This window comes from Danio rerio, chromosome 8 (assembly GCF_049306965.1).
Source record: "Danio rerio strain Tuebingen ecotype United States chromosome 8, GRCz12tu, whole genome shotgun sequence".
NCBI classification, from domain to species: domain Eukaryota; kingdom Metazoa; phylum Chordata; class Actinopteri; order Cypriniformes; family Danionidae; genus Danio; species Danio rerio.
In genome coordinates, this window is record NC_133183.1 from 37821173 (window position 1) to 37845459 (window position 24287).

The following is a 24287-nucleotide window of genomic DNA, read 5'->3' on the forward strand; positions in this document are numbered from 1 at the left end:
AACCTGCAATCATTGACTTCCACAACAGAAAACACAAATAATATGGAAGTCTATGGTTACAGGTTTCCATATTTTTTCTAAGTATCTTCTTTTGTCTTTAACAGAAGAAATATCCCAATAATGGTTTGAGACAAGTAAAGGGGGATCAAATAATGAGACAATTGCACTTTTTGGATGAACTATCCCTTTAAGGAGTGTCAAATTAGCATGACAAAATAATTAACAAACCTCTGTAGAAGACAGCTCTGTTTGTGTTGGTTAAAGCCACAGGCTCATGGAGGCGCTGAAAGAGAGAAGCAAAGAAAGATGAAGAAAACATTAAAAGCTTTAAGTCTCGCATAACAAACCATGTCCTCATAAACCATGAATAAACAGATTTAACAAAACAATAGCCTACTGCTAAGTCACATTCAGTAGACATACTTGGTCCTCATAAACCATGAGCAAACACACAGATATTAAAACAATAGCCTATTGATAGGTCAGCAAACTTGACATTGTTTCTCTTGATATCTCAATATTGTAAGCTATAAAAAAAAAGCTTTAAATATTAGTAATATTTGTTATTTCTCAAATGTGGTAAAAAACAATATTATTATAATATGTAGGCCTAGTAATGGTTAAAATGCTCAATTTTGCATAGATCTGGCATGTTAAACTTTAAATTGGTCTTTAATGCACAGGACAGAGATGACATCAGAATACAAATTCAAAATTCTGAAGATGAGTGTTAGATGTATGCTTGCACTCTCTTATGGTCCACATGCAAATAGATCATTTTCACTGGTATAACCAGGCATTTGTCATCATCAGATTTCAACTTGCATTATTTTCATCATTTAACAACAGTAGTTTATACTGCCACTGTGTAAACGTTTAATCTTACACAGGGCTCGAAATTAACTTTTTTACTTGGTAGCACCGGTGCTCCCAACTTCAAAAATTTAGGAGCACCAGAAAAAATTTAGGAGCACCACAAAAAATTTAGAGATGACATTGATATTTGTGTGCAATAATTCCAAAATGTGTATGTATTAAAATTCTAGAATATTAATGATGATGAAAATGACAATAATAGTAACAATGAATTACATTTGTCATTATCATGCTGCCTTGAATGTGCTTGAATGCAAGTTATCTGCTATAAAAAGTCTGTTACTTTCTGAAAAATAAATGTATAGTTTGCATCAAACAAAAATGAAGCATTGCAGTAAGAAATATTTATTTTGTACTGCTAAACAGCATATATATGCATGTCAGTTTAATAAATAATATTTCAGCTGCAAAACAAACAAAAGATTATAATAAAATATTAAATTCAAGGCTGAAAGCTGCAAAACAGTCATCAGTAACTAAATAAAAAAAATATATACATCTCATGAAAGAATAGGCAAAAGAAAGTAAATAAAGTCTCACTTCTATCACTATTTAAAAGTTTTGGTTTCAGTTTGTGTCAATTTAAATGTTCAGTCTGAGCTGATCTTCATTTTTCTGTGTTTGTGGAAAAGCAGGCGAGTCAGCCGACCCAATTTATGAGCAGGTTGAGCACCGGCGCAATACCGCTGTTTGTTATGAGACGCAGTTTCAGTGTAAACTTAGTAAAGGCGAGCTTCTTTGGCGATGATACAGTATTAGATTTGACTTTTAGCGGACATTTGCGCTGAACACGCAGTGAATGCAACGCATGGAGATTCGACCACCTTCTCCGAAAAGCACATACTCGATTGATCTCAGCTGGCGGATCAATATTCACCACGTGTCATGATCGCTCTCATCTGCGCCTCAACTTTAGGTGGGGTTTGCACTTTGCAAACCTGTGTGCTTTACGTTTTCACACTTTAGCCGTTTGCATTTCCCGTGGACATAAAAGCTCCCTCCCTGTCATCTAACAGTGGATAGCCTTGAGTGATTGACAGCTAATATGAACCAATATAGCGGCAGGGAAGAGCGATTCAGCACGTTTTAAAAAAAAAATCAAAACAGGTCGCACTAATGCGCCCAAATATATTATGAGGTCGCATCGATTAATTTTCGGGCGCATATGCGACCAAAATGGTCGCAATTTCGAGCCCTGTTACACATAATACTCACCGTGTGAATAGAGGCTAATCTAAAGAAAAAACTTTGAATTGTTATATTGCGATTCTCAATATAATAATGTATCGCTACACCCATATTAAATGTATTATTATATAAAAATAACTGCACAGATACAGGAACAATAAGAAAATATCTCTTCAGATCAACATTTAAAAGACAATTATATAGACAAACCTCTTTGAAGCTCACTCTGTTCAGAATTCAAAGATAATGGCTCATGAGGAGACTGAAAAACATAATCAAAACACAGAAAATAAAGCTAAAACAACTCAAGTGTGTGCTAAACAGACATTATTAAACATTATATTTAATACTACATACGGTTCAAAATATGCCAATTTTTAAAATAAAATCCAATATACCCTACCTTTGCTTTTTCATGTTTGTTACAGGAGAGAAGGTCAACTCCTCCACATGACACACTCTAAAATTACAATTGTATGTTGTGATATCGTGCAGAACAATGTTTTAAAATTAAACACAAGGTACTTTTTTTTATACAAGATTAAAATTGTAACTCTGCCAAATAAAAACAGTTCTGTCAACACATGAACACTGACTCCACAGAGTATGCATCACAAACTTTTCTGGACAGTGAAAACTGATACAGAAGAAACTAAATCATTGAAAAAATTCATTATGTTGGTTTAATAGTGCACAAAAAGTACACTGTACAGGAAACTGGCCCAAAACAATTATCTAATACTTTACTATTTGATAGTGTCAGGCCCGGATTAAGAACTCAAGAGGTCTGTATTAAAAAAAATAAGAATAGAATACACTTTTTTCAAAACAAATCTATAATATATTGCCCACATTTTTTAAATAAATTATATATATATATATATATATATATATATATATATATATATATATATATATATATATAGTCTACAAAGATTTAACTTATTTTTTAAGAAAATGAAAATTTTCTTATGAAAATGAAAATTGATGGTATAAGTACACTTGTTCAAGTTAACTGAAGCAGTACTAAAATATATATTTTAAAAGGTATTTATTACTATTCTCCACTGTGCTTTGCGAGAGCGCTTACTGAACAGCACGTTCGTTGACATAAGACTGCCCAGGCACGAATGCAATGTGAGTGCAGGCCGTAGGGGGAGACGGAAGGGGGGAAAAGCATGCTTCAGCCTGGTTCATGGCAACTGTACAGTGCGAGTACGCCCTCAGACACACGATGAATCCAGTCTGCACTGCCATTAGCATCCTCCACCTGGTTAATGCTAGCTTGCACATAACATTACCATAACGTCTTCTATACTCTCATTCTCCTCATCATGGGTCTGTTTGAAGGAGTGAATACATGAAACATGCCTCAATAAAGATGCACCCTCTCCTCTTTTTCTCTTGTGATTGCCAAATCCACTTGTTCACTCATTTTGATCTACGGCAAATACTACACTACAGTCCGCTCAATTCAGTGCAGGTTATTTCAAAACTTACAAGCACTTCACCAATTAAAGCATGCTGTTTAGTTAAAAAAAGTAAAGAAGGAAAGGAAAAAATCTGCATGCTTTTTATACATGGTGACATTTTCTGACAATTTAAATACAATGATAATAATAATATATGATAGGGGTGTAACGATTTATCGTTGTACGATTTATTGCGATGCAAAAATGTCTCGATATGCATCGTGGCGTTATGACGATATGATTACGATATGACGTCCGTTTTCTCTTATTAGTTGAGCTGTTTGCACGTGAGCTACGTTCCACCTGCTGTCGCACGTGAGTTCAGATTGCAGCAGCAGTAATGTTAGCAAACCAAGATGAGTGGAGTTGAAATAGAGGATGGCCCATCCTCTCAAAATCAGACGTCTGGCAACATTTCGGTTGTACAGTAATTGCTTTAGACTCGTCCGCTTTTTGACACGCATACTGGGTCACACATCCTAAGTTTTAAAGTCTTCACAGTGATTTACATACTTTGCACAGCGACAGGGATACCTCCTAATGGTGTTGAAAGAGTCACATACTGTATTTATAAGGTACAATTCACCCTAAAATATCATTCTGTCTTCATATGATGTATTGGCGGCCGCAAAATCACACATGACATGAGCTGACCGTGAGCTGTTACTACAAAGGGCGGACTATGATAGACGCGTGCGTATGGCAAGCCGTTTTAACATTTAAACCTTTGATCTGACTATCCATAAATATATTTAGAGATATCTTTAATTATATTTTGACTAGTCATAATTATAATTCGACTAGTCAAAATATAATTAGAGATATCTCTAAATGAATTTAATTAAATATGAATTACATATATTTATGGATAGTCAGAACAAAGGTTTAAATGCTAAAACGGCTTGCCATACGCGCGCGTCTGCTTCAGTGAACAGAACCTGCAGGTTGTGACTAATAAAGTAGTAAACAACATTCAGTTTGTGGAACAGAGTGATCTTTCAGGAGCAGCGTGGGAAGTTTGAACAGCACTTAGCAGTGTAAATGAAACCGAAAACGTACACATTATTTAAACAATCATATCGATTTTAGAGTTATGATTACGACGAGCTAACCCTTTAAAGCTAAATTTGAGTACAGAGGTACACAAAAATGCACGTCAACATGATACACTTGATAGCCTCTCAGACAGATACACATAAGTTCAGGATTATCTTATAGAACTGCTGATTACCTGGAAATGTAGATTTTTTTTTGCACACACAAAAAACGCAAGTGACCAAGCAAAGCCTTAAGCTCTCACTGTTAAATTCAATTGAATAGAAAGCTTATTTTTTTGCACCTTCACTTAAATTGTTCCTTAATTTTGTCTCTGTCATTTCAATAATATTTTTTAAGAAGTTTTTAAATTGTTTTATTTTCCAGAGACAGGCCTGTTTAATATATTTTCTAAAAGAAGGTTCAGTTTAACAAGTTGAAACAAAAGAAATACATAAAAAATAGTTTACTTGGTAAAATTTGCATTTCAGTTAAATTTTCAATTTTTATTCCAAATATCGTGATACATATCGAATCGTGAACACTATATCGTGATACACATCGTATCGTGAGCTGAGTGTATCGTTACACCCCTAATATATGATATTGACTATTTGCTAAGAGGAAATGCCTAGTTTCTAAAAAAAATGTTTTTAAAGAGAGGGAGGCAACCTTTATTAAGACATGTGCAACCTATTAAATGCTCTTCAACAGAGCCATGAGGTAGGAGAATATGGGTGAAGTAGCGCTAGTTGTGGCAAATGATAATCGACAGGCTAACCAGGGTTTGGGAAAGGGCGACTAATAGTGGTGTAACGGATCCAAAATCTGCAGTTCGGATCACTCTACGTTTTTTGAGTTATGGATCGGACCATTTTTTGGATCAGCAAAAAAGGGAGGAGACAATTTGCTTTCCATTTATACAAAAATGTTACTGCATAAAACATTGCTTTTAACAAACAGAAAATAGAACCTGTAATTTTAATAAAAAATAAAAATCAGGAAATAACCAGCTAAAAAAAAGTATTCAATATGAAATATGATCTTTGCTACTGTTGCTGATAATGCAAAATGTATAGAAATCTTGCACAACATATATTTATCTTCAATTAATGATTCAACAATTCACACATAAAACTTCATGTTTCATTATACTGTAGGTGTATTATATTTGAAAACCTATTCAATTACATAGTTTTGATGTTTGTTTGTCGCCATCTGTTGGTTACACAATGTAGTTGCTTTCACCAGCATCTTGTTTCATTAAACAGTGATTTTATTCTTACCATAATGAATGCATTAATGCAGGCTAAACAAACAGTGACAAAAAAACACCTTAATAGCCAAAAGCATTTATGTAGGTCCCACAACGTCATCATTATATTTTACAGGGAAGCCAAAATGCTTTCATTCATGCAATTTGAATGACACGGGAGGCGATCTCTCTGCGATTGTTATAAATGTTGGATTAACCTACAAGTTCAAAAAAAGTTATTAATCTACGGGTCACGCGCATTCCGAACCGTGGGTTGTGATCCGTATCGATCACGGATCAACAGTGATCCGTTACACCCCTAGTGACTAACGTCACAAATAAATAAATACAAATGAATTCTATTAAGATGTTGCTAACATTTGAAAATAACTTTATTATATATTTAAAATACCTATTTAGAGAAATAAGATAAACATCATCAAAACACACGAGGCACTTGTGACTTTATTTAACATTTGCATTATTTTAATTTTTTTTTAAATGTTTCCTAAAAATAAATGTATTTCCCATCTGATATCCAATGGGGAGAAAAAAAATAAGAATAAGTTCAGCAGACGGTATATTAGAACTCGAGTTGATGATCAATCGCGTCAAAACATGTTGCTGTGCATTACAAGCTACACCACTGGCGCTATTTAGTTATGTTGTCTCTGTCGGTCAGACATCACTTGTCTGACAAAATTTGTGTAAATGGCTTATTCCATCAATGTGTGTTATTAACCATTGGTTAATCAGGCCCTGGATAGTGTACAATCTTTAATAGTTTTAACTTTTCACTAATATGGAAATCATTAATATTAGCATTTTTTAGACTCTTAAATTAAACATTAACATTTTAAAGTGTGGTTTTCAATTAGGACATTTCTTTTCATTATTATTATTATTTAAATGTTATTTGTTGACATTTATAATGTCTTGTCATCAAATCATCATTCATGACTTAATTTTTTTGTGTTAAATTAAACTCCTTTTTGCATCTTAACATTTTATACACTATGCTTATAATGAAACAATAACTGGGGACTACCTGCAGTAAGAAAAAACATGTACAAAACTTTGGTACCTTTGATGTCACTGATGTACCTCCACGTAAGCATGTCTTTATCCTTCCCCAACCTCACATGATGAGCAGCATCTTTCAAAGGATTTAATCCTCTGCTTTGACTCTTACCACCATTCATTCACTGTTAAAATATTATATAAGGTTAAACTTCACAGTTTATAATATCAATACAATACCACATATGCAAAGCAGTATTAATATATGTGACGTAGTGTAAAATTCTCTAAAGAAGACCAAAACAGAAAATAGTAATATAGTTATCAAATTTCATAATACAGTTATCACATTTCAAACCATTTAACAAAATATAAGTTAGTAGTGCACTATTTTGACAATTTGATCAAATAAAGTTATTTAACTTGGGTAAGTTAACCTCTTTTCATAATAAAAGTTCATTTATTCAAATGTACAGTTTAACTGAACACAAGTTTATCACAAAAAAACATTAGAAAAAATAAAACCACACATTTACATTACTAAATTCAAACATTTTGTTCAATCATGCTTAATAATTCAAGTTTAGTAAATTGTTTCTACGTCATATTTATGTTTAATATACCTTGTTACCATGTTATTTATACCATATTCGAATGGTCATTGCTTCTCACATAAAAGTATGTGTAGAAAAAAAATCACAGTTACATAGTGCATCTATCATAACGTTACATCTCATGGAATCAGACGGCGAATTGTTTACCGCGGAGGAGTGAGCTCTGCCCGGTTCTGGGTGAAATCGACACCGGCGCTTCCGAGCCAGATACAGGCCGAGCGCGTGCTATTATTAGCAAATACACATTTTGAAGAACTACGTCTGATGCTGCCATTACAAACACCTATTTCTAACGTTTATTTGTTCTCATCTTCTGTTCCCAGTCACTAATTATTATTGTCTAAAACAGTACGCGCCGGATATAAATATATAAATAAACTTGCTATTTTGAATAACAAGTGGAATAATACAGTACATATAATAATAAATAATGTACAAAGTATTAAAAACAAATGACTTATTTGTTTGATGTTTCACTGCTTGAAGCGCGACTGTCACGTCCACAGTCTTCATGAGGGACGTTTTCCCGCGATTGAATGTATGGCGCGAAATTGTGTAAGATTTGGCGCGAGTGTGTATAGAAATGCAGTACCAAGTTCCGCCTACAGAGGCGCTGTTCAAAGATCACACATACACATCATGGTTTACAAGACCATATTTGTAAAGGTCATAAAAAGCACACCAAGTGTAATAATAACCAAATAACAATGTAAACTTTTGAAACAAGTCTTATAATTATCATTTAGGTCATTGTAATGAATAATCATCATTTAAACCATTTTTAATATCCACTTAAATTTTTAGTTTATGAGACCACCAAAAATGGTCTCATAAACTAAATGGTCTCATAATGCTGGTGGGTAAACCTGAAAATTGGTTCCATAAACCACATATGCCAACACACACACACACACACACACACACGAATGAATTCATAAACACAATATTATGAAGTTTTGCTTTAATTTAGGAAAAGAGAAACTCTTCTGGGCTAAAATCTGATGGGTTTTTTTCAGCGTTCTTACTTCAGTCTTTAATGTCAGGTGATCCTTCAAATGTCAGTGTAAAGTGTTGAGTACACTATTAGTGCTCAGTCGTGTTTTTCATAGTTACCAGTGCCGATGGAGTTTTTTAAAGCGTCATATTCTGCTGGAAACGTTTCATTTGAATGGTAATGTCCCATAAGCGGAGGTCTTGTGAGTAACTTCACAAGTCGGTCAAAGTCTACACCGGTGACAAGCTCATCTACTCCCAGAACCTGCTACTCTCTACCTACACGTTGTCAGCTGATGTTTCAAAACCTCAACACTCGCGTACAGAACAGCCTCAGCGTCTGCACCACTTATCGGCACTAGCTGCAAGTCTACACCCCCTCTGTCCAGAAGTGAGCACAGCCTCTTGGTACCATCCCAGCAAGCATTTTTTTGGGGTGTTTAAAGGTGCCAACTGACCATCAAAAGTAAAAATGACTCATTTTATCTCATCCCAACAGGGAAACCACCAACAATAAAGAATGAGTTACTATCTGGTGTCATGGCTTTGCAATTAAAACAAGTTTAGTTATAATGGAGGTCATTGGGGGCAAAAACAGCCACTTGAACAATATGAACAATACATAAGGGTTAAAAGTCTAATAGACGGCTTGGTTAAAACCAGGCTAAATCTAGGCTGTCAGTGAGTGTGCACCCCTAACCCCGCCTCTCACAGTGACCTCACTAGCTCCGCTGAGTGCTTTGTGTCTCAGATTGCATGCAAGTCTGCAGCCAGATACTGCTGGAAGCTAGTCATCAAATACACAGGAACGAATGACTACACGTGTCAATCTGTCTATTAAACTATCTAATCTGTCTAGTCAGTCTTTTATTATCTTTTATATGCAAAAATATTCATTCATAAAAACATATGTATATATGAACACTGGGTCAAATAGGGTCCGTGCATTTTAAATCTAATAACAAAAATAACCCAATGTTGGTTTTGTCCATATTTAAATGAACGTGTGTAAACGCACGCTTTGATCAAACCTTTTATTCCCCTTGATGATATTGTGCTTTTTTTTCCCCTCAATGCCCTCCAAAGTTTCAATGTTTGGCCGTGTCTGCCATATCTGTTTTGTTTAAAAAAAAAAAAGGAAAAAAAAGGAATGCATCGGTTCCTGCATGTAGAATTCAGAAATCTCATGGCATTGAAAGAAAACTGGCAGCAGTTGAGTGCCGAGGTCAAAGGTCAGATGAGCAGGCATCACACCTGATAAACACCTGGGGCAACTGTACAGTAAAAAAAAAACAAAACAACAAGATTAAGAAATATTGCTTTAATTTGAGAGAGACAAAAAAAACTCTTCCGTGTTAAAATTTGATGTTCCTCCAGCGTTCTTACGTCAGTCTTTAATGTCAGGTGATCCTTCAAATGTCAGTGTAAATTGTTGAGTGTACCATTAGTGCTCAGTCGTGTTTTTCATAGTTACCAGTGCCGATGGAGTTTTTTTTTTTAGAGCGTCATATTCTGCTGGAAAAGTTTCATTTTAATGGTAATATGCCATGAGCGGAGGTGTATGAGTAACTTCACAAGTTGACCATAGTCTAGAGCGATGACATGCTCATCTACTCCCAGAACCTGGCAGAACGAAATGTTGCAGCTCGTCCGGTCTTCAATGATGAGCCCAAAAGAGGCCACTTCACAGAGCCGGCCCAAGGCTTAAGAGAACTGAGAGGCAGGACAAGATGGCGGGCTGGACTTGGTTAACTTTAGATTTTACACAAATCTCATTGTTTTGTTTTTCACCTAAAATAGTAATTAAAACATCCAAGATGTGTTTTGCCTCATCAAAATGTGGAATTTGATCAGCAAACTACTCATTCTAAGACAACTATGCCTTGGGCTAAATGACTTGGCTTCAAGTACGATGCCACACGATTCAGAAATGAAGGTACAGACTGCACAAACAGATAAACGACATGATGCATCTCATTTCACCACAACTAAAGGCAGCGACAAAAAAAAAAGTCAAGCTCTCACGATGATGACATTTCTCATGCAACCCTTTAGCAAGCCTACATAGTATTTATGCCTAAAAGTCACTGCATGGGTAAATAAGAAACAAGCAACACACACACACACACATATATATATATATATATATATATATCCATGGGCCACTGTAAAGTAATATGGTTCTGTCATAACGTTTTGAATGAAAATCTGCATTTGGATAAGACACCTTTAGTATAGTTTTGATTTTAAGGCATAATAAAGATCAAATGCAAGTACGAGTGGATTTACATTGAAAATTTCAAACGCATCAAGAAAACCATGTGCTAAGGAAATTTCAAACCATTTGGAACGCACAGAGACGAGCTTTTGTGCAAAAATGAACTTAAAGGTGCCTTTAAAAAAGTGTCAAAGTACTTTTGAAAACAAAAAAGCAAACCCCCAATAGGTGGCAGCAAGAGGCCGCTTTATTTGAGTAAAGCATTGAACGATTCATTCAGCCAAAGAAGCCAATAGGATGAACGGACAGTTGAATCAATCCCTGAATCATCGACTCACCCGAGTCTTCTTGGCGAAGGCCTGAATCGTTCGTGCAGGGAAACGTCGCTGTGTATTATTCAGAGATGGCCAACTGTTCTGCTGTTTATTTTATTATACTTATCGCAATGATTTTACTACTACTATCAATAAAATTAATATTAATAATGATAATATTGCCGGAAGTTGTACAGCGCATGCGTCACGTGTTCATCATCAGCATCCATGACAACCGTCCTGTGGGTGTTGTTTGAATCTCGCTGTGTCGATTGGCATCTGATCTCTGCGTCCTCCGTGACAATTTTTCCAGATTATCGATATTATTGATCGTTGGATACGTCGATTGATCGCCTGCTGTTCCCATCACTCAGGTTTGACCCTTTTTATTACGCTGTGCTTTGTGTTTGTGTTCAGTATGTCTTGTGTTCACTACAGGTTCCAGAGTCGACTCACCTACGACTCGCTCCAGTTTGAAGGCCTCAACATCAGCGCGGGGGAGCTGAAGCGGCAGATCATGAGGAGCAAGAGGCTGAAGTTCTGCCAGCTGAAGATCAGCAACGCCCAGACTGATGAAGGTGAGTTGAGGAAAAGACACTTCAACTGTTCTACGCTAACATTAGATGCGTTACATCAGACACTTCTGGAAGCTGTAAGGTGGTGCTGATGCTGACATGTAGGGATGTTTTGGCTGTTTTAAAAGGCTAATGGCTCTCAAAGTATACCGTGCTCCATAATTATGTGCTGATTCTGATTTTATTTTGCTGTCAGAATACACAGATGATGCTCTCATCCCTAAAAACACGTCGGTCATCATCAGACGGATCCCTGCGGCGGGACTGAAGTCCTCAAACAGAAGATTTGTTGGGTAAGTGCTGTGAAATGAGCACACGCGTCCTCTGTTAGATGTTATATGAAGACTCCTGGTCTGTCCCTGGTGTTTTAGTCACACAAGCTCTTTTGTTTTGTAGACATCAAGCTGGACGCTGGCGTGAACCTTCACCTAGAGCTGATCCTTCACTCCTCTCACTGGAGCAGTTGTTGAAGGTATTGAACAAATGAATAGCACAATAGCAAAACGCAATGTAAAGCACACAATATACGCACACGCACTCAGCTTCTTAGGGAGATTTGAGATTGTTTGAAGGGTTGAGGGTGAAAAAGATTCAAATGTGCAAATGCCTGTGAAACAGACTGAGAATCTGGCTGAGGCAAAGGCGTCAGAGGAGGACAAGCTGAAAGCGGTGATGTACCAGTCCAGCCTGTGCTACTACTCCAGCAGGTGAGCGTTCAGACACTGACAGGTTTGCTTTGTGAGAGATGTCTGAGCTGATTCTCATGGTTCTGATGTTCACTAGTGAGGCCATGAGGCTGCTTGGGATCCCGGGACACCACATTAGGCACTGCCCCACTAATGTGGTAACTGGGTTTTCCAAGCTCACGGTTGCTGTGAACTTGAGCTCTTGTCCTCATCAGTCAGATTGTTTGCTCAGAGTTTGACTGTCACTCCTCAATTCACAGGGCAGCCGCTCCGCGCCGCACAAGCGCATCCGGAAGAGCACAGGGATTCCCCGCAGCTTCCTGTTGGAGGTGGACGACCCAGACCGAAAGGGAGTCATGATAGACGGCAGCGGCCGATACGTCATTCCCATCATAGACGCGTGAGTAAACTGTACTTGGCATAGCCGCATGTTCTAGTGTTTGTCCAAATCTCACATGATGTCTGCTTGTGTGTGTTTGCGCTCGATCTGTTCAGTGAGGCCTATGCTGCTGAGAAGAGAAAGAGGCCGTCCTTCTCCTGCCAGACCGAGCCTTTGCCCTCCTCGTCCTCAGCAGGTGCGGCATCTTCGGTCCGGGACGCCGGAGGGAAACGGTCCCGCTCCCCATCTTCACCAGAGACGCGCGGCGACCAGAAGAGACCACGTCGCTGAGAGACCTTCATCCAAGAGACCTGGAGCCGACGTGTAAATATTGTACATAGTTTATTAATAAAAGATAATAAAGATTATAGCCGCATGAACTGTGTGGACTGGTTAACCTTCACTCCAGCAGTGCAACACACACACACACACACACACACACACACACACACACACACACACGAATGAATTCCTAAACACAATATCATGAAGTTTTGCTTTAATTTAGGAAAAGAGAAACTCTTCTGGGCTAAAATCTGATGGGTTTTTTTCAGCGTTCTTACTTCAGTCTTTAATGTCAGGTGATCCTTCAAATGTCAGTGTAAAGTGTTGAGTACACTATTAGTGCTCAGTCGTGTTTTTCATAGTTACCAGTGCCGATGGAGTTTTTTGAAGCGTCATATTCTGCTGGAAACGTTTCATTTGAATGGTAATGTCCCATAAGCGGAGGTCTTGTGAGTAACTTCACAAGTCGGTCAAAGTCTACACCGGTGACAAGCTCATCTACTCCCAGAACCTGCTACTCTCTACCTACACGTTGTCAGCTGATGTTTCAAAACCTCAACACTCGCATACAGAACAGCCTCAGCGTCTGCACCACTTATCGGCACTAGCTGCAAGTCTACACCCCCTCTGTCCAGAAGTGAGCACAGCCTCTTGGTACCATCCCAGCAAGCATTTTTTTGGGGTGTTTAAAGGTGCCAACTGACCATCAAAAGTAAAAATGACTCATTTTATCTCATCCCAACAGGGAAACCACCAACAATAAAGAATGAGTTACTATCTGGTGTCATGGCTTTGCAATTAAAACAAGTTTAGTTATAATGGAGGTCATTGGGGGCAAAAAACAGCCACTTGAACAATATGAACAATACATAAGGGTTAAAAGTCTAATAGACGGCTTGGTTAAAACCAGGCTAAATCTAGGCTGTCAGTGAGTGTGCACCCCTAACCCCGCCTCTCACAGTGACCTCACTAGCTCCGCTGAGTGCTTTGTGTCTCAGATTGCATGCAAGTCTGCAGCCAGATACTGCTGGAAGCTAGTCATCAAATACACAGGAACGAATGACTACACGTGTCAATCTGTCTATTAAACTATCTAATCTGTCTAGTCAGTCTTTTATTATCTTTTATATGCAAAAATATTCATTCATAAAAACATATGTATATATGAACACTGGGTCAAATAGGGTCCGTGCATTTTAAATCTAATAACAAAAATAACCCAATGTTGGTTTGGTCCATATTTAAATGAACGTGTGTAAACGCACGCTTTGATCAAACCTTTTATTCCCCTTGATGATATTGTGCTTTTTTTTCCCCTCAATGCCCTCCAAAGTTTCAATGTTTGGCCGTGTCTGCCATATCTGTTTTGTTTAAAAAAAAAAAAGGAAAAAAAAGGAATGCATCGGTTCCTGCATGTAGAATTCAGAAATCTCATGGCATTGAAAGAAAACTGGCAGCAGTTGAGTGCCGAGGTCAAAGGTCAGATGAGCAGGCATCACACCTGATAAACACCTGGGGCAACTGTACAGTAAAAAAAAAACAAAAAACAACAAGATTAAGAAATATTGCTTTAATTTGAGAGAGACAAAAAAAACTCTTCCGTGTTAAAATTTGATGTTCCTCCAGCGTTCTTACGTCAGTCTTTAATGTCAGGTGATCCTTCAAATGTCAGTGTAAATTGTTGAGTGTACCATTAGTGCTCAGTCGTGTTTTTCATAGTTACCAGTGCCGATGGAGTTTTTTTTTTTAGAGCGTCATATTCTGCTGGAAAAGTTTCATTTTAATGGTAATATGCCATGAGCAGAGGTGTATGAGTAACTTCACAAGTTGACCATAGTCTAGAGCGATGACATGCTCATCTACTCCCAGAACCTGGCAGAACGAAATGTTGCAGCTCGTCCGGTCTTCAATGATGAGCCCAAAAGAGGCCACTTCACAGAGCCGGCCCAAGGCTTAAGAGAACTGAGAGGCAGGACAAGATGGCGGGCTGGACTTGGTTAACTTTAGATTTTACACAAATCTCATTGTTTTGTTTTTCACCTAAAATAGTAATTAAAACATCCAAGATGTGTTTTGCCTCATCAAAATGTGGAATTTGATCAGCAAACTACTCATTCTAAGACAACTATGCCTTGGGCTAAATGACTTGGCTTCAAGTACGATGCCACACGATTCAGAAATGAAGGTACAGACTGCACAAACAGATAAACGACATGATGCATCTCATTTCACCACAACTAAAGGCAGCGACAAAAAAAAAGTCAAGCTCTCACGATGATGACATTTCTCATGCAACCCTTTAGCAAGCCTACATAGTATTTATGCCTAAAAGTCACTGCATGGGTAAATAAGAAACAAGCAACACACACACACACACACATATATATATATATATATCCATGGGCCACTGTAAAGTAATATGGTTCTGTCATAACGTTTTGAATGAAAATCTGCATTTGGATAAGACACCTTTAGTATAGTTTTGATTTTAAGGCATAATAAAGATCAAATGCAAGTACGAGTGGATTTACATTGAAAATTTCAAACGCATCAAGAAAACCATGTGCTAAGGAAATTTCAAACCATTTGGAACGCACAGAGACGAGCTTTTGTGCAAAAATGAACTTAAAGGTGCCTTTAAAAAAGTGTCAAAGTACTTTTGAAAACAAAAAAGCAAACCCCCAATAGGTGGCAGCAAGAGGCCGCTTTATTTGAGTAAAGCATTGAACGATTCATTCAGCCAAAGAAGCCAATAGGATGAACGGACAGTTGAATCAATCCCTGAATCATCGACTCACCCGAGTCTTCTTGGCGAAGGCCTGAATCGTTCGTGCAGGGAAACGTCGCTGTGTATTATTCAGAGATGGCCAACTGTTCTGCTGTTTATTTTATTATACTTATCGCAATGATTTTACTACTACTATCAATAAAATTAATATTAATAATGATAATATTGCCGGAAGTTGTACAGCGCATGCGTCACGTGTTCATCATCAGCATCCATGACAACCGTCCTGTGGGTGTTGTTTGAATCTCGCTGTGTCGATTGGCATCTGATCTCTGCGTCCTCCGTGACAATTTTTCCAGATTATCGATATTATTGATCGTTGGATACGTCGATTGATCGCCTGCTGTTCCCATCACTCAGGTTTGACCCTTTTTATTACGCTGTGCTTTGTGTTTGTGTTCAGTATGTCTTGTGTTCACTACAGGTTCCAGAGTCGACTCACCTACGACTCGCTCCAGTTTGAAGGCCTCAACATCAGCGCGGGGGAGCTGAAGCGGCAGATCATGAGGAGCAAGAGGCTGAAGTTCTGCCAGCTGAAGATCAGCAACGCCCAGACTGATGAAGGTGAGTTGAGGAAAAGACACTTCAACTGTTCTACGCTAACATTAGATGCGTTACATCAGACACTTCTGGAAGCTGTAAGGTGGTGCTGATGCTGACATGTAGGGATGTTTTGGCTGTTTTAAAAGGCTAATGGCTCTCAAAGTATACCGTGCTCCATAATTATGTGCTGATTCTGATTTTATTTTGCTGTCAGAATACACAGATGATGCTCTCATCCCTAAAAACACGTCGGTCATCATCAGACGGATCCCTGCGGCGGGACTGAAGTCCTCAAACAGAAGATTTGTTGGGTAAGTGCTGTGAAATGAGCACACGCGTCCTCTGTTAGATGTTATATGAAGACTCCTGGTCTGTCCCTGGTGTTTTAGTCACACAAGCTCCTTTGTTTTGCAGACATCAAGCTGGACGCTGGCGTGAACCTTCACCTAGAGCTGATCCTTCACTCCTCTCACTGGAGCAGTTGTTGAAGGTATTGAACAAATGAATAGCACAATAGCAAAACGCAATGTAAAGCACACAATATACGCACACGCACTCAGCTTCTTAGGGAGATTTGAGATTGTTTGAAGGGTTGAGGGTGAAAAAGATTCAAATGTGCAAATGCCTGTGAAACAGACTGAGAATCTGGCTGAGGCAAAGGCGTCAGAGGAGGACAAGCTGAAAGCGGTGATGTACCAGTCCAGCCTGTGCTACTACTCCAGCAGGTGAGCGTTCAGACACTGACAGGTTTGCTTTGTGAGAGATGTCTGAGCTGATTCTCATGGTTCTGATGTTCACTAGTGAGGCCATGAGGCTGCTTGGGATCCCGGGACACCACATTAGGCACTGCCCCACTAATGTGGTAACTGGGTTTTCCAAGCTCACGGTTGCTGTGAACTTGAGCTCTTGTCCTCATCAGTCAGATTGTTTGCTCAGAGTTTGACTGTCACTCCTCAATTCACAGGGCAGCCGCTCCGCGCCGCACAAGCGCATGCGGAAGAGCACAGGGATTCCCCGCAGCTTCCTGTTGGAGGTGGACGACCCAGACCGAAAGGGAGTCATGATAGACGGCAGCGGCCGATACGTCATTCCCATCATAGACGCGTGAGTAAACTGTACTTGGCATAGCCGCATGTTCTAGTGTTTGTCCAAATCTCACATGATGTCTGCTTGTGTGTGTTTGCGCTCGATCTGTTCAGTGAGGCCTATGCTGCTGAGAAGAGAAAGAGGCCGTCCTTCTCCTGCCAGACCGAGCCTTTGCCCTCCTCGTCCTCAGCAGGTGCGGCATCTTCGGTCCGGGACGCCAGAGGGAAACGGTCCCGCTCCCCATCTTCACCAGAGACGCGCGGCGACCAGAAGAGACCACGTCGCTGAGAGACCTTCATCCAAGAGACCTGGAGCCGACGTGTAAATATTGTACATAGTTTATTAATAAAAGATAATAAAGATTATAGCCGCATGAACTGTGTGGACTGGTTAACCTTCACTCCAGCAGTGCAACACACACATACACACACACACACACACACACACACACACACGAATGAATTCATAAACACAATATCATGAAGTTTTGCTTTAATTTAGGAAAAGAGAAACTCTTCTGGGCTAAAATCTGATGGGTTTTTTTCAGCGTTCTTACTTCAGTCTTTAATGTCAGGTGATCCTTCAAATGTCAGTGTAAAGTGTTGAGTACACTATTAGTGCTCAGTCGTGTTTTTCATAGTTACCAGTGCCGATGGAGTTTTTTGAAGCGTCATATTCTGCTGGAAACGTTTCATTTGAATGGTAATGTCCCATAAGCGGAGGTCTTGTGAGTAACTTCACAAGTCGGTCAAAGTCTACACCGGTGACAAGCTCATCTACTCCCAGAACCTGCTACTCTCTACCTACACGCTGTCAGCTGATGTTTCAAAACCTCAACACTCGCATACAGAACAGCCTCAGCGTCTGCACCACTTATCGGCACTAGCTGCAAGTCTACACCCCCTCTGTCCAGAAGTGAGCACAGCCTCTTGGTACCATCCCAGCAAGCATTTTTTTGGGGTGTTTAAAGGTGCCAACTGACCATCAAAAGTAAAAATGACTCATTTTATCTCATCCCAACAGGGAAACCACCAACAATAAAGAATGAGTTACTATCTGGTGTCATGGCTTTGCAATTAAAACAAGTTTAGTTATAATGGAGGTCATTGGGGGCAAAAACAGCCACTTGAACAATATGAACAATACATAAGGGTTAAAAGTCTAATAGACGGCTTGGTTAAAACCAGGCTTAATCTAGGCTGTCAGTGAGTGTGCACCCCTAACCCCGCCTCTCACAGTGACCTCACTAGCTCCGCTGAGTGCTTTGTGTCTCAGATTGCATGCAAGTCTGCAGCCAGATACTGCTGGAAGCTAGTCATCAAATACACAGGAACGAATGACTACACGTGTCAATCTGTCTATTAAACTATCTAATCTGTCTAGTCAGTCTTTTATTATCTTTTATATGCAAAAATATTCATTCATAAAAACATATGTATACATGAACACTGGGTCAAATAGGGTCCGTGCATTTTAAATCTAATAACAAAAATAACCCAATGTTGGTTTGGTCCATATTTAAATGAACGTGTGTAAACGCACGCTTTGATCAAACCTTTTATTCCCCTTGATGATATTGTGCTTTTTTTTCCCCTCAATGCCCTCCAAAGTTTCAATGTTTGGCCGTGTCTGCCATATCTGTTTTGTTTAAAAAAAAAAAAGGAAAAAAAAGGAATGCATCGGTTCCTGCATGTAGAATTCAGAAATCTCATGGCATTGAAAGAAAACTGGCAGCAGTTGAGTGCCGAGGTCAAAGGTCAGATGAGCAGGCATCACACCTGATAAACACCTGGGGCAACTGTACAGTAAAAAAAAAACAAAACAACAAGATTAAGAAATATTGCTTTAATTTGAGAGAGACAAAAAAAACTCTTCCGTGTTAAAATTTGATGTTCCTCCAGCGTTCTTACGTCAGTCTTTAATGTCAGGTGATCCTTCAAATGTCAGTGTAAATTGTTGAGTGTACCATTAGTGCTCAGTCGTGTTTTTCATAGTTACCAGTGCCGATGGAGTTTTTTTTTTTAGAGCGTCATATTCTGCTGGAAAAGTTTCATTTTAATGGTAATATGCCATGAGCGGAGGTGTATGAGTAACTTCACAAGTTGACCATAGTCTAGAGCGATGACATGCTCATCTACTCCCAGAACCTGGCAGAACGAAATGTTGCAGCTCGTCCGGTCTTCAATGATGAGCCCAAAAGAGGCCACTTCACAGAGCCGGCCCAAGGCTTAAGAGAACTGAGAGGCAGGACAAGATGGCGGGCTGGACTTGGTTAACTTTAGATTTTACACAAATCTCATTGTTTTGTTTTTCACCTAAAATAGTAATTAAAACATCCAAGATGTGTTTTGCCTCATCAAAATGTGGAATTTGATCAGCAAACTACTCATTCTAAGACAACTATGCCTTGGGCTAAATGACTTGGCTTCAAGTACGATGCCACACGATTCAGAAATGAAGGTACAGACTGCACAAACAGATAAACGACATGATGCATCTCATTTCACCACAACTAAAGGCAGCGACAAAAAAAAAAGTCAAGCTCTCACGATGATGACATTTCTCATGCAACCCTTTAGCAAGCCTACATAGTATTTATGCCTAAAAGTCACTGCATGGGTAAATAAGAAACAAGCAACACACACACACACACATATATATATATATATATATATATATATATATCCATGGGCCACTGTAAAGTAATATGGTTCTGTCATAACGTTTTGAATGAAAATCTGCATTTGGATAAGACACCTTTAGTATAGTTTTGATTTTAAGGCATAATAAAGATCAAATGCAAGTACGAGTGGATTTACATTGAAAATTTCAAACGCATCAAGAAAACCATGTGCTAAGGAAATTTCAAACCATTTGGAACGCACAGAGACGAGCTTTTGTGCAAAAATGAACTTAAAGGTGCCTTTAAAAAAGTGTCAAAGTACTTTTGAAAACAAAAAAGCAAACCCCCAATAGGTGGCAGCAAGAGGCCGCTTTATTTGAGTAAAGCATTGAACGATTCATTCAGCCAAAGAAGCCAATAGGATGAACGGACAGTTGAATCAATCCCTGAATCATCGACTCACCCGAGTCTTCTTGGCGAAGGCCTGAATCGTTCGTGCAGGGAAACGTCGCTGTGTATTATTCAGAGATGGCCAACTGTTCTGCTGTTTATTTTATTATACTTATCGCAATGATTTTACTACTACTATCAATAAAATTAATATTAATAATGATAATATTGCCGGAAGTTGTACAGCGCATGCGTCACGTGTTCATCATCAGCATCCATGACAACCGTCCTGTGGCTGTTGTTTGAATCTCGCTGTGTCGATTGGCATCTGATCTCTGCGTCCTCCGTGACAATTTTTCCAGATTATCGATATTATTGATCGTTGGATACGTCGATTGATCGCCTGCTGTTCCCATCACTCAGGTTTGACCCTTTTTATTACGCTGTGCTTTGTGTTTGTGTTCAGTATGTCTTGTGTTCACTACAGGTTCCAGAGTCGACTCACCTACGACTCGCTCCAGTTTGAAGGCCTCAACATCAGCGCGGGGGAGCTGAAGCGGCAGATCATGAGGAGCAAGAGGCTGAAGTTCTGCCAGCTGAAGATCAGCAACGCCCAGACTGATGAAGGTGAGTTGAGGAAAAGACACTTCAACTGTTCTACGCTAACATTAGATGCGTTACATCAGACACTTCTGGAAGCTGTAAGGTGGTGCTGATGCTGACATGTAGGGATGTTTTGGCTGTTTTAAAAGGCTAATGGCTCTCAAAGTATACCGTGCTCCATAATTATGTGCTGATTCTGATTTTATTTTGCTGTCAGAATACACAGATGATGCTCTCATCCCTAAAAACACGTCGGTCATCATCAGACGGATCCCTGCGGCGGGACTGAAGTCCTCAAACAGAAGATTTGTTGGGTAAGTGCTGTGAAATGAGCACACGCGTCCTCTGTTAGATGTTATATGAAGACTCCTGGTCTGTCCCTGGTGTTTTAGTCACACAAGCTTCTTTGTTTTGCAGACATCAAGCTGGACGCTGGCGTGAACCTTCACCTAGAGCTGATCCTTCACTCCTCTCACTGGAGCAGTTGTTGAAGGTATTGAACAAATGAATAGCACAATAGCAAAACGCAATGTAAAGCACACAATATACGCACACGCACTCAGCTTCTTAGGGAGATTTGAGATTGTTTGAAGGGTTGAGGGTGAAAAAGATTCAAATGTGCAAATGCCTGTGAAACAGACTGAGAATCTGGCTGAGGCAAAGGCGTCAGAGGAGGACAAGCTGAAAGCGGTGATGTACCAGTCCAGCCTGTGCTACTACTCCAGCAGGTGAGCGTTCAGACACTGACAGGTTTGCTTTGTGAGAGATGTCTGAGCTGATTCTCATGGTTCTGATGTTCACTAGTGAGGCCATGAGGCTGCTTGGGATCCCGGGACACCACATTAGGCACTGCCCCACTAATGTGGTAACTGGGTTTTCCAAGCTCACGGTTGCTGTGAACTTGAGCTCTTGTCCTCATCAGTCAGATTGTTTGCTCAGAGTTTGACTGTCACTCCTCAATTCACAGGGCAGCCGCTCCGCGCCGCACAAGCGCATGCGGAAGAGCACAGGGATTCCCCGCAGCTTCCTGTTGGAGGTGGACGACCCAGACCGAAAGGGAGTCATGATAGACGGCAGCGGCCGATACGTCATTCCCATCATAGACGCGTGAGTAAACTGTACTTGGCATAGCCGCATGTTCTAGTGTTTGTCCAAATCTCACATGATGTCTGCTTGTGTGTGTTTGCGCTCGATCTGTTCAGTGAGGCCTATGCTGCTGAGAAGAGAAAGAGGCCGTCCTTCTCCTGCCAGACCGAGCCTTTGCCCTCCTCGTCCTCAGCAGGTGCGGCATCTTCGGTCCGGGACGCCGGAGGGAAACGGTCCCGCTCCCCATCTTCACCAGAGACGCGCGGCGACCAGAAGAGACCACGTCGCTGAGAGACCTTCATCCAAGAGACCTGGAGCCGACGTGTAAATATTGTACATAGTTTATTAATAAAAGATAATAAAGATTATAGCCGCATGAACTGTGTGGACTGGTTAACCTTCACTCCAGCAGTGCAACACACACATACACACACACACACACACACACACACACACACGAATGAATTCATAAACACAATATCATGAAGTTTTGCTTTAATTTAGGAAAAGAGAAACTCTTCTGGGCTAAAATCTGATGGGTTTTTTTCAGCGTTCTTACTTCAGTCTTTAATGTCAGGTGATCCTTCAAATGTCAGTGTAAAGTGTTGAGTACACTATTAGTGCTCAGTCGTGTTTTTCATAGTTACCAGTGCCGATGGAGTTTTTTGAAGCGTCATATTCTGCTGGAAACGTTTCATTTGAATGGTAATGTCCCATAAGCGGAGGTCTTGTGAGTAACTTCACAAGTCGGTCAAAGTCTACACCGGTGACAAGCTCATCTACTCCCAGAACCTGCTACTCTCTACCTACACGCTGTCAGCTGATGTTTCAAAACCTCAACACTCGCATACAGAACAGCCTCAGCGTCTGCACCACTTATCGGCACTAGCTGCAAGTCTACACCCCCTCTGTCCAGAAGTGAGCACAGCCTCTTGGTACCATCCCAGCAAGCATTTTTTTGGGGTGTTTAAAGGTGCCAACTGACCATCAAAAGTAAAAATGACTCATTTTATCTCATCCCAACAGGGAAACCACCAACAATAAAGAATGAGTTACTATCTGGTGTCATGGCTTTGCAATTAAAACAAGTTTAGTTATAATGGAGGTCATTGGGGGCAAAAACAGCCACTTGAACAATATGAACAATACATAAGGGTTAAAAGTCTAATAGACGGCTTGGTTAAAACCAGGCTAAATCTAGGCTGTCAGTGAGTGTGCACCCCTAACCCCGCCTCTCACAGTGACCTCACTAGCTCCGCTGAGTGCTTTGTGTCTCAGATTGCATGCAAGTCTGCAGCCAGATACTGCTGGAAGCTAGTCATCAAATACACAGGAACGAATGACTACACGTGTCAATCTGTCTATTAAACTATCTAATCTGTCTAGTCAGTCTTTTATTATCTTTTATATGCAAAAATATTCATTCATAAAAACATATGTATACATGAACACTGGGTCAAATAGGGTCCGTGCATTTTAAATCTAATAACAAAAATAACCCAATGTTGGTTTGGTCCATATTTAAATGAACGTGTGTAAACGCACGCTTTGATCAAACCTTTTATTCCCCTTGATGATATTGTGCTTTTTTTTCCCCTCAATGCCCTCCAAAGTTTCAATGTTTGGCCGTGTCTGCCATATCTGTTTTGTTTAAAAAAAAAAAAGGAAAAAAAAGGAATGCATCGGTTCCTGCATGTAGAATTCAGAAATCTCATGGCATTGAAAGAAAACTGGCAGCAGTTGAGTGCCGAGGTCAAAGGTCAGATGAGCAGGCATCACACCTGATAAACACCTGGGGCAACTGTACAGTAAAAAAAAAACAAAACAACAAGATTAAGAAATATTGCTTTAATTTGAGAGAGACAAAAAAAACTCTTCCGTGTTAAAATTTGATGTTCCTCCAGCGTTCTTACGTCAGTCTTTAATGTCAGGTGATCCTTCAAATGTCAGTGTAAATTGTTGAGTGTACCATTAGTGCTCAGTCGTGTTTTTCATAGTTACCAGTGCCGATGGAGTTTTTTTTTTTAGAGCGTCATATTCTGCTGGAAAAGTTTCATTTTAATGGTAATATGCCATGAGCGGAGGTGTATGAGTAACTTCACAAGTTGACCATAGTCTAGAGCGATGACATGCTCATCTACTCCCAGAACCTGGCAGAACGAAATGTTGCAGCTCGTCCGGTCTTCAATGATGAGCCCAAAAGAGGCCACTTCACAGAGCCGGCCCAAGGCTTAAGAGAACTGAGAGGCAGGACAAGA

The 24287-nt window shown here is 39.7% G+C and overlaps 3 protein-coding genes across 6 annotated transcripts; all 3 read left to right on the forward strand.

Annotated features, from left to right (window-relative positions):
* The first annotated feature begins 10544 nt into the window (after positions 1–10544).
* On the forward strand, positions 10545–13001 carry LOC141375679 (E3 ubiquitin-protein ligase RBBP6-like). Of its 2 annotated transcripts, XM_073910521.1 has the most exons (7): positions 10571–11563; positions 11757–11853; positions 11957–12032; positions 12179–12267; positions 12344–12404; positions 12507–12646; positions 12742–13001. In XM_073910521.1, the coding sequence occupies exons 1-7, from the start codon at positions 11404–11406 to the stop codon at positions 12914–12916; spliced, it is 798 nt and encodes a 265-aa protein (XP_073766622.1). In that variant the 5' UTR covers positions 10571–11403; the 3' UTR covers positions 12917–13001. The 2 variants fall into 2 exon arrangements, with proteins under 2 accessions (XP_073766623.1, XP_073766622.1); XM_073910522.1 differs by lacking the exon at positions 12344–12404 and having other exon boundaries at positions 10545–11563.
* A 2341-nt stretch (positions 13002–15342) lies between these two features.
* On the forward strand, positions 15343–17701 carry LOC141375734 (E3 ubiquitin-protein ligase RBBP6-like). Of its 2 annotated transcripts, XM_073910664.1 has the most exons (7): positions 15710–16262; positions 16456–16552; positions 16656–16731; positions 16878–16966; positions 17043–17103; positions 17206–17345; positions 17441–17699. In XM_073910664.1, the coding sequence occupies exons 1-7, from the start codon at positions 16103–16105 to the stop codon at positions 17613–17615; spliced, it is 798 nt and encodes a 265-aa protein (XP_073766765.1). In that variant the 5' UTR covers positions 15710–16102; the 3' UTR covers positions 17616–17699. The 2 variants fall into 2 exon arrangements, with proteins under 2 accessions (XP_073766766.1, XP_073766765.1); XM_073910665.1 differs by lacking the exon at positions 17043–17103 and having other exon boundaries at positions 15343–16262; positions 17441–17701.
* A 2714-nt stretch (positions 17702–20415) lies between these two features.
* On the forward strand, positions 20416–22407 carry LOC110438817 (E3 ubiquitin-protein ligase RBBP6-like). 2 transcript variants are annotated; one of them, XM_073910663.1, is made up of 7 exons: positions 20416–20967; positions 21161–21257; positions 21361–21436; positions 21583–21671; positions 21748–21808; positions 21911–22050; positions 22146–22407. In XM_073910663.1, the coding sequence occupies exons 1-7, from the start codon at positions 20808–20810 to the stop codon at positions 22318–22320; spliced, it is 798 nt and encodes a 265-aa protein (XP_073766764.1). In that variant the 5' UTR covers positions 20416–20807; the 3' UTR covers positions 22321–22407. The 2 variants fall into 2 exon arrangements, with proteins under 2 accessions (XP_073766764.1, XP_021327789.2); XM_021472114.3 differs by lacking the exon at positions 21748–21808 and having other exon boundaries at positions 22146–22406.
* Positions 22408–24287: the final 1880 nt, after the last annotated feature.